The 10,722-nt window shown below is 44.0% G+C and overlaps 1 protein-coding gene across 1 annotated transcript; it reads right to left on the bottom strand.

The window, feature by feature from the left end:
• Positions 1 to 208: 208 nt before the first annotated feature.
• Positions 209 to 3,443, bottom strand: KCNJ11 (potassium inwardly rectifying channel subfamily J member 11). Its single transcript, XM_084630358.1, has one exon. The coding sequence runs from the start codon at positions 1,966 to 1,968 to the stop codon at positions 763 to 765; it is 1,206 nt and encodes a 401-aa protein (XP_084486484.1). The 5' UTR covers positions 1,969 to 3,443; the 3' UTR covers positions 209 to 762.
• Between the last annotated feature and the right edge of the window lie 7,279 nt (positions 3,444 to 10,722).

Below are 10,722 nucleotides of genomic sequence, written 5' to 3'. Positions count from 1 at the left end.
ATTTTTTTCTATGTACAGTACATTTCATTCACGTCATAGCAATTAATATCTGCTGTTCTCTGTAAAGACAAAATATTTTTAGAGCCATAGTTGCATCATTCACTGTCAGAAATGTATATTAAATATATTAAATGTTTATTTTGTAAAATGGTTTTAAAATTAACAAAAGCATGCAGTTTATATTGCTTTTTCAATCAACAGATCCAAACATACAATATGGACTAAATAAATTTGTAAGTTTATTTCTTTAAGACATAAAGCACCACAATCTAAACAGACACCTTCACATCTGGACTTTTTTGGGGTGCAAATCTTATTGCATGGTCTTTTTGTTGTTATTTAAACTCCATTTAACTTTAATAATTATAATTGAAGACTTTTTTCCCTGTATTGTGATTGCTTATAAAACCAGTTTTAAAACATTAACTTTCTGAGGGCATTGCAAGACCAAAAATAATGCAACCTGATAGGCTACAGATAAACTTACTTTTCAAGAAAAGGCATTATTCAGTGTGCATAAATCATCCAAAATGATCATGCAAATAAACAAGACAGTCTGAACTGAAATTACAAGCAACAGAATAAAATTTTTCCACACCCAATGTTGCTTAAAAATGTTGCACGCCTTTAAAAAAATAAAATTAACTTTAATTTATCCTGCAATAAATAATATTACACACACCTTGTGCTACCAACCTGGCTAAGAAAAATAAGAGGCCATCTCAGTGTTCTTGTTTATTGCATCTTTCCTCTAAAAGGGTGTCAGGAAGGCTCATCAGTTATGGTAAATTTGGGCTTTAACCTGAAAGACCTCTTCCTGCTGGTGCTTTTAGGTGACAATGGGATGGAGTCTATGATGCTCCTGTCTTCCTCTAGCTGCCTGGCAGTGCAAGGGGGGGTGGGTACTCTCACCGTGTTGCCAAACTTAGAGTAGTCCACTGAGTACCTACCATCTTCCTCAGCCACGATGGGCACAAACCTTTGGCCCCAGAGAATTTCGTCAGCCAGATAGGAGGTCCTGGCTTGGGTGGTGATGCCAGTGGTCTCCACCACCCCTTCCAAGATGACGATGACTTCTAGGTCCTCATGGTGGTTGAGGTGTTGGGGGGAGATGTCGTAGAGGGGGCTGTTCTTGTCTATCACATGGTAGATGATGAGCGGGGAGACCAGGAAGATGTTGCTGCCCCCGACCGGGTTCTCCATCTGGATGTCGACCTGGTTGAGGGGCACCACCTCGCCCTCCAGGCTGGTGGTCTTCTTCACCACTTGCATGCGGATGGTGGCGCTGATGATCATGCTCTTGCGCAGGTCGCCCACCCGCAGCATGAAGCAGAGCCTGCCCTCCCGCAGGGCGATCACGGCGTGCTTGCTGAAGATGAGGGTCTCGGCCCGGCGGTGCGCCTGAGCCGTCTTCATGAAGATGCAGCCCAGCATGATGGCGTTGATCACCAGCCCCACGATGTTCTGCACGATCAGAATCAGGATGGCGGCCGGGCACTCCTCGGTCACCATGCGGCCCCCGAAGCCGATGGTCACCTGCACCTCGATGGAGAAGAGGAAGGCGGAGGTGAAGGAGTGGATGCTGGTCACGCAGGGCACGAACCCCCCGGCCTCCGCCTCCCCAGCCCCCCGGCTACCCCCTGCCTGCAGCTGCGTGCTGTGGTCCAGGTCCCCGTGGGCGAAGGCGATCAGCCACCAGGTCATGCCGAAGAGCAGCCAGCTGCACAGGAAGGTCATGGTGAAGATGACCAGCGTGTGCGGCCATTTGAGGTCCACCAGGGTGGTGAAAACGTCCTGCAGGAAGCGGCCCTGCTCCCGGATGTTCTTGTGGGCCACGTTGCAGGTGCCGCTCTTCCCCACGAACCTGGCCCGCCGCTCCCGGGCGCGGTAGCGGGCGTGATCCGGGACATCCTCGGCGAGGCGGGTCAGCACATACTCCTCGGGGATGATCCCTTTCCTGGACAGCATGGCTCCCCCGGGGCGCTCAGCAATGCCCCATGCCGGCTCCGGCGAGCAGACCGGCACAGGCGGATCCTCCCCACCCTCCTGCTCTCCCTTCCCCGGCTCCGCTCCCAGGCCCCGCTGCCTTCTTCCTCCGGCCCCGCAGCCCAGTCCTGGGCAAGCCCCAGCTGCTCACGCCAATCACCGCCCCGGGAGCGGCGCGGGAGGGTGGGGATAGGAAACGGGGAGGCAAAGGGTTAGCATCTGGTGCACGGCTCCGGATTGCAACAGCCAGGGCTTCGGGCATGCAGAGCCTGCGCCCGGGCCTGTCCCCAAAGGCGGGGAGCTCCCCCCACCACCCGTGAAAGGGACGATGCGCGGAGAGGTGCATTCAGCCCCCCTGCGCTCGGCACGACTGCAGCGCTCTTGCGCCGCCCAGTGCAAGGTGGGGAGCACCAGGGGGCGCCTCGGCGCCAGAGATTCCCGGCTCAGGTAGATGGAGCGGAGCCGGGGGGGGGCACCGAGAGAGCGGGTGTCACGAGGCGGAGCGAGCAGGGGGCGCACAAATCCTCTCTCCTTCAGCCGGGGGGCGGGGAGAAACGCGCAAAGGGCCTCACCGTGCAGGTCCCTGTGGGCCTGCGAGTGTCGGCTCATTTCCCTGCAGCGCTCTCCCTGCACCAGCTCCGGGTGCGCCCTTCCTCGGGGACAGAAAGTGCCCTGCGGTCATCGCCAGCCTGCTCGAAGCAGAAGGGAAATCTGCCGCCAGCCAGGTGTAAAATAAAGCTAGCCGAGGAAAGAGTGGGAGGGAAGGAGAATGGAGTGACCACCAGGGAATAGCCGCGGCTTTAATGCCGTGCAATGCAGCTTTCCTTGCCCTAGTGACCAGGCTCCTGGTGGAGCAAGCCGTTCTGGGGCTTGAGCTTGATGGTCTTCTAACAAACAAACAAAAAATCCCCATCGTTACGCATGCTGCGCACTGCAATTAAAAAGGGGTGGTTTGGCTCTGTTTATATTTACATTCTGCTGCTGCACTGAAAGCTAGCTCTGTTCTGTGCAAGGCTTGTTTCCTTTTAGCAGTGGAACACGGCAAGATTATAAATAAAATGTTTTTTAAAGGGAGGTTTGGCAAGTTTTTCCAGGGGGAGGTTTCTAGTCAAATTGTTGCACTTCGTAAACCGGTTCAGATCAGGGGCAGAACAGATTGGGGTAATGCAGACCTAGACAAAGGTCACTTGGCAAATTCATTTATAACCTAAAAATTAAGATAATTTTTAGCACCATGATTCTCTGAATCCCAAATCAGTATGTTGGGGAACCAATCTTGTTTTTTCTATCAGTTTCAAACATTGTATCTTGTACAATTAAAAAAAAAGTTGACGTTTTGATTAAGTTATATGATATTGCTTTAGCTCAATGGGGCATAAAACTGCAGAAATTCTCAACTTCTGGTTGCTGATCCATGTGATAAATAAATACATACATCTCTGAGCTATTTCTGTGGCATATAGACTGCTGGTATGTAGGCTCCATAAATATTTACATTAAATTTTATTAATTATCTTGTTTATTGAGTGGTGGTCTTGATTGAGAGTATTTTGAGGATAGCTTTACCTTTGTTCATATTTTTTAATATGATTAAGTTTTGTGTTTGTCTAACTTGTGCTGACATATAAAATGGCTCTTTTTAAATAAATCTTTATTAAAAGGAAATTCAGAGGAGGTTGCATTGCAATTTTTATTTAAATAGTAGGAAAGGCTGCATTTAAGAATCAGATGGTTCAGCTGGATAATGAAGGATGGGAACTTTGTTTACAGAGGTCTTGATCCAGCAAAGCACTTAAGCCCAGGCTTAAATACAGGCTTGTAAATACATTTAAGCCTGGGCTTAAATGAATCAGTGCCCAAACTAGCTCTAATTGAATTGTCTAGAATTATTTATCATTTATCCCTAAACTTTTAAAAGAAAGGTTGCTGAATGGATAGCTAATAAAGCAGAAGAAGTAGTTTTCTAAAGCCAAGAACCAGTGCTCCACTATGAGAGGTGGAGAAAATGTGAGCCAGAGCAGGAAGGCACATGAACGCAAGCAAGGGGTTGTTGGATGGACCCTGCAAATGCAGTAGAAGAGAAAGGAAGGAGGGAAGGCTTAATCCTACCCCATGTGTATTTTAAAACAACAACATGACTTCAAGAGATGTTAAAATTGCTAGAGGAGGTAACAAAAAAGAAGAACCCAGAGCTTATGTTTGTATGTGCACACGTACTCACACACCATGTGCAACCAAGAGAATTTCAATTATTTAATTACAGAATCTGGAATGATTTTTCCAGAGTGTATAGTTAGCAATAATTTTTAAAGGGCACCATCAGAGGGTTTATGCTCAAAACTAATTGAATAAAGACAGTAAATAAGTATACTGTTTTATATTTGTGCCTAGATAGTAAAATGATTGAATTGCTTGAGTTTACCAGCATGTACGGCCTGGGATGTCTTTCTTTTGTGTTAACATTAAAGAATATACACCAAAACAATTGCTTTGCCCTGCATTAAAAGGAAAGGGTTGGAGGTTTCCAGGGGTTTGCACTGGTCAGATCCCCCTTAAGCTTTGGAGGATTTAAGTGTTGTGCCATAAAATCTAAGCAGTTATGGGTATTGATTTACTGGATACTGTATCAATACTATAAAGCAGGTTAGTGGGTGGGAGCCAACCAGCATTTGAGGTTGAAATGAACTATGAAACTTCTGCATCTAATGTTCTCGTGACCTGACTATTGATTTTAGAATAAATATTGCTGACTATACACTCTTAGCCTGGAAAAATCATTCCAGATTCTCAAATTAAATTGATTAATGTTGCCTGGATAGTTTTAAAAATATGGATAAACAGTTATATATATACACACACACACACACCCAAACATATCTTAGATTGACGTACATAGTGCTTTGGGAGGCTCTATTTTCAATATTCTCTCTCTCTCTCTCTCTCTCTCTCTCTCTCCTGTCCCTGACATTCTGGGGCTGTCTTTCATACCTTTTTGATCTCTAACACAAAGATGGTGGTGAAATGCTCAGGCACCCTGGTTCTGTGGGCTGTGCTCTGAGCCAAGTATGCTTTTAATTTTCCTGTCCACTTTATTTTTCTTGCAGATATTTTGGTGCTGAACTCTAAAGTTCACCCCTTGTACATGGCAGATGAAAATCTTGAATGGTAAAGAATCTATGTTTAAATTCACACCCTTCACACACGTAATATGAATAGGTTTTACTCAAACAGGATTTTTTTCTACATTTTTCTGACTATTTTTAAAAATGGGGAAACTAATTTAAAGGATCAGATGCTAAAGGCCCAGTTCTGCACCTCATTGCATCTTGTGCAGCAGTTACTTACACCTGTGTAACATAAGTGCAAAGTCCATGTAAAATGCTTCTATACTTACTTGGTAGCGTTTTATACTCACTTTACTAAAGCTATATATTCTCAAATAATAATAAGGTGCTGGGGCACTAGACAATCAGGCCCTTGTTGAAATCAATCGATCAATCACAAAATCATTTTCTTATTCTTTCCATTGTCCTCCAGAGGGCAGTAATTACATTCACTTGAAGTGAAACTGAAAAGAAAGAAAAAAATGTCTGACACCGTTTGTGTTAAAATAATCCTATCGAAAGGAAGCTAGCTCACTACTAGTGCACTAATTTCAATGCTTGGGGCAATAAACCAGCAGTGGAACTTTGAAATAGTTTAACATGAGCCAGAGTCAGATTTAGGGGCAAGTGACTGCCTGGGTTGCTGTGCTCAGGGTGAAATGGGCTACAAAGGCTATAAAAATAAGGCATTCAAAAGTTTAACAAATGGAGGAGGGGGTGGGGTGCTAAAGACATTCCTCACCCTTTGGCCTAGGGCCAGCCCTGACATGAGCTGCACTATCAAGGATGAGCTGGCTTTCTACTTTCGTTTCAGGAATGCTCAGTATTGCAGATCTGGCAGAGGGTTTCAGTGTCCCTCACCTCTGGTGGCTGTCACCCACTTACTCTATTCTCCTCCACCTCCAGCACTGGTTGTCTGTGCACATAACTTCAGTCTGGGACAGTAAAACCCGTGGCTTTTTGATGAAGAATGTAAATAGCAGAATAAAGAAGTGCCCTGTCTCTATGTATCAAGTAACAGATATTTAGAAGAAAACAAAAGGTGGCAGTTCTTTATGAGCCAACCTGTTTTTGTTTTAAGTGGTGTAGGACAAATAGGGGTTTACTAAGCTCACAGGAACAACCCCTCAGCCTGAGGGTTGACACATTGAATAAAGATGGGATAACAGACCTTTTGTTCCTACAAAATGGATTTCATATTTTTATACATTTTTCTTATTGGTTTGTCTTGCTGAATCATTTCCGATGGGAATTGTGGTTTTATTATAAGGGACCCATAACTATAAAACAACATTAAAATGGCACTCCGATATTACTGTTTACTTTGCACTTATATTAGACCCTTAGTCCAAGGATCACAAAGTGCTTCAAAATATGAATTGAGCCTTGCAGCCCCCTATGAGGTCAAAGTATTATCAGTGTAGTTTTACAGATGGGTAAACTGAGGCAGAGAGAGAGCGTGCACTAAAAAGTAAGTCATTAGCAGAACTGGGAATAGAATCTAAGTGACTGATAGTCACATTATCCTGACATCAGTGGAGCCAGAATTTCGCCCTAAGAGTCCTGATTCCTCTTGTCCACTAGATGGTAATACAGCCTCTCTTGAAATAGAATTAAATGTTATTTAAAGCACTGATTTTTATAATACTAATATTTATCCTAGTGGAAGCATTTCCATATTGCAGCACTATAGGACAAATCCTGACTTTGCAACACAGCAGGTATAGATTCCAGAAATAGCTTCATGCCCCAGCTAGGCTCCATGCCCAAGGATAGGTAAATTAGGGTGACCAGATGTCCCGATTTTATACGGACAGTCCTGATATTTTGGGCTTAGTCTTATATAGGCGCCTATTACCCCTCATCCCCGTCCCAATTTTTCACACTTGCTGTCTGGTCACCCTAAGGTAAGTGGATTGAGAAGTGGTAGACCTCCCTCTGCACAGTAGCCTTTGAGTTAAATAATAATCCTGATAAACTCCTTTCAAGGAAAAGGGTGGTTGTGGAGGCATCAGACCCCCCAAAGCCTGCAAAATAATTTAGTCTTGTGGGGCTAACGTGCTGCTGCCTCATGCATTACTAATCTCTGGGGAGACAGGGATCAAGGATCCCCTAAAGGACAGTGAATTTCCCAGCCTCTTCTAGGGTTTCACAGCTCTCACCACAGAGCAGCCACTCTGCATCGGTCACTGCATGTGCCTGACGAGCCCCAGGATTTTAACCTCACAGGAGTAAGGGCCCTTTGAAGCCCTTAGGATTTGGCCTTTGATATGGGTGAAGTATTTCTTTCTGGTATAACATATAGATATAGAGTGCTGGGAAGACATGCTAAGTCTATTAATCTTAAGTGGCATGTATTTAATCAGGCCTCTAAGGTCACACTATCACTCACCAGCAAGCTACCACGCAGAAGGAAATTGTTAGCTATGAATCAGAGGCAACTGTCATATCCTAACGCATGTGAAGCGAATCCATAAAATCTAGAAGCCATTTTGAATGCCCTCACACCCACAGTTTTATCAGTGAGAAATCTTTTTCTTATTGTATTTTAGTTGTATCCTCTCAACATTACTGATCTGCTATAGCAGATATAGTTGCTACATATCCTATGATACTTGCGCACTATAGAATACTCTTTTGTGGCACAGGACTTTAAATAATTTTACTGCTGTAACACACTAGTAATACTTGTAGTTTTGCCGCTGATTTTTTGGAAGTTCTCCTTGCCACCAAGTTTCTTTGGAAGAGGGATGTTTCCTGATGCTTGTTTTCCAGCTCTTCAGATATAGGTGGCGGTGACCGATCTGACACATTTTATTTATGTAACTGTATTGTGCCTCTCCATTTTTACTGTTCCTAGTGCTAGAAGCTCCTGTTGGTTGTATATTCTCACAATCCAGTTTAATGCCATTTCACATGCATTGTACAAATAACAACAAGCCAGTGGTGCAAGAAGAGCATCATTTCTAAACTTGAAAAACTTTGCATAGCGGAATTTGTAAGCCTTCACTTAAGCAACACAAACAGTCTTCAGGTTTTCCTGCTCCTCATTGAGGCACTGGAAGAGAATAACTAGTGCATGAAAAATGTCCCATGATAAATTTGAGGTCGCTGGTTGCAGAAAACAATCTTTTGAAAATGACAGTCTAGTGCACTACTCCATCTGGATTTCCCCAGGCATGCCTGATTTTCCAAATTCTATGAATCCCTACCAGGGAAGAAGATGACAAGGATGTGCAGCAGAAGTCACCAGAAAGACAATACCAGAATAACATTGACTGCAGCCTTCTACTGACTCATTTACGTTGAGAATGTTTAGAAGTTGGTGTATTCTCAAAAGACTGCTTCTTTAGATCAGGGAATAGGAGTGAGGATGGGTAGTTGTCTAGCAATTAAATAAATAGTAGGTTGATTATAGTAGGTGTCAGCGCCCTTGATAAAGGATAGTCCATATGCATGTATCACTTATTGATAAAAGTCACAGCAAACTGGAGAGACAATGTGATAGTGAGTTGAACACATGGAGGGCTTGGAGACAATGAACTATATTTTACACCTGGCTTTTCCACTCACTTGTGTTAGGCAGGTAACAGCCTTTCTGAGCCTCAGTTACCCATCTTTATGAGGGGCATAATAGATGTTTACCTGCTTCACATGGATGTTGTGAGGATTAACTAACGTTTGGAAATAGTGCGCATTACGTATTGTTATTTTATCACAAGTCTGGCCTGCCTCCGTGAAGGGGGTGGCTGAGAGCACTGGAAAACTGTAGTGGTTATATGGCCTTTTAAAAACTCAAGGGCCTTTATTGTTAGTATGATGAATAGTACCTGAACAGGCTCATCTAGCCCAAAGTCCCCCTCCTCATAGGTGGCTGGCAATCCTATGGATTTGCCCAACTGTTCCAAGTCTTGTTCCTGGGCAGCATAGCAGTGGTGACTTGAAACTTGTGATGTGGGCTGCTACTTCAACAAAGCGGGTGAAACAAATAAGATGCATCCATGGAATTTATAAACTAAAACCACCCCTCCCTGCCTGGGGGGTGTTTTAATTCCCCATCTAAATGGCAATTATAGGGCTACACAGTCTCTCAGAACTTAGTTCAGGCACTCACCGATCTGCCAACACTTTGGTTTTCCCCTGTAAACTGGGGGTTTCTGACCCTTTTACCAGAAAAAGCGGTCAGTCTAGAAAGAAATCTCCTCTGATTGGCTGTCCTGCCCACTCCTAAAGCAGTCACCCCTTCTGCTTCCCAGCTAGATTATGATTTCTACCATCCCATCCCAGCAGGTGATGACCTTGCTTTGGTTATTATACACTCCTTCATCACCTCCTATCTGGACTATAGCAATGAAGTGTACATGGGCATGAAGCCATCAGCTTTTGGGAAACCCCAGCTAGTATCAAACATTGTAGCACGTCTCCTCAGCAACACTGGCTACTGCAAGCACCAAAACCAAAACCTTGCCAAAACTAAACACTGCACTGCATACACAGTTCTCTGTCGGGTGAGAGAATGAGAGAAAGAACAAACCACACATATCAGATGTCAGTCACACCTCTTAATGCATTACTGTAGGGTACTCAGGTACTACCGTGATGAGAACAGAATGAGAACTTATGTAGAAGAGACTAGAAAAATGGAGTGATGGGAGCTGGGGTTTTAGTTCAGGCCCCTCTCTAATCAATAGAGTGTTAATGATAGCAAACGGGGAACATCAGCAAAGCACATGATCTCCCAGAAGATACATACATCCAATACAGCTCTTGAATGTACTTAGAAGGGAGCAAGAGAAAAGGAATTCTATTCTCTAGCTATCCTGAGCTCACTCCATCTATTCGTGTGAGTAAAGAGATGGTTTCAAGGTCTTTCAGATCTCATCTTGCTAATTAATAACACCAGAGATGAGGCTGAATCTCAAAATTCAGATCTAGATTTCAAACATCCAGAAGTTTGGGCCCATGGTTTTGCTTTGACCCATTATGGGAACAGGGGTGGCAGAAGGGCTGGGAGTGAAGCTCTGAAGTTTGGATCAAAATGCTGGGCAGATTCTGAACTTCTCCAGTGTTTGGGAGGGGTCTTTGTATTGAAGATTTTGTCCACATTTCTAGATAGTACAGCTCAATAAAGGCTGAAATTAGCTTGAGTGAGAATAAGGAACACGGGCAGTGACCAAGGATGCTAACTGGATGCAATGTAGTAAAGAGGAAGCCAAGGGGACATGATCAGCATCAACAAATAACAGTGTACTGTATAAAGAAAGAAAAGAAATTATTAACAGCCTCAGAGAGTGGTAGGCTAAGGAGATCAATGCTTTAGAAAAAAACCTTTGATGCACCTCTTACCTGCTGCTGTCTAGGCTAGTACTTTGTGGTATACAGAGTAGGGATAAACTTAGCATCATCTATGACATAAAGGTCCAGTTACAAGAGTGAATTTACTGTACCAAATATCATTGTGGGTGTGTATTGGATAACCAGATCCTGAGAAAGAATGCAGGTGTAACTACTTCCCCCCATGAATTATAGATCACAAGTGTCCCTCCACACCCAAACTGTGAGACACCAGCAGTTTTATTGTTTTCAACCATTTTTACTGTACTGTGGCATATTTTTTTGATATTTTCTGCTG

The sequence above is a fragment of the Lepidochelys olivacea genome (assembly GCF_965140295.1).
Source record: "Lepidochelys olivacea isolate rLepOli2 genome assembly, chromosome: 6".
Lineage (NCBI taxonomy): Eukaryota > Metazoa > Chordata > Testudines > Cheloniidae > Lepidochelys > Lepidochelys olivacea.
The sequence above is the reverse complement of the archived record's forward strand: the minus strand, read 5'-3'. Positions and strand labels throughout refer to the sequence as shown.

Excerpts from the sequence above, each read along its gene's own strand:
- KCNJ11 (XM_084630358.1), bottom strand. The coding sequence starts at position 1,968 with ATGCTGTCCAGGAAAGGGATCATCCCCGAGGAGTATGTGCTGACCCGC.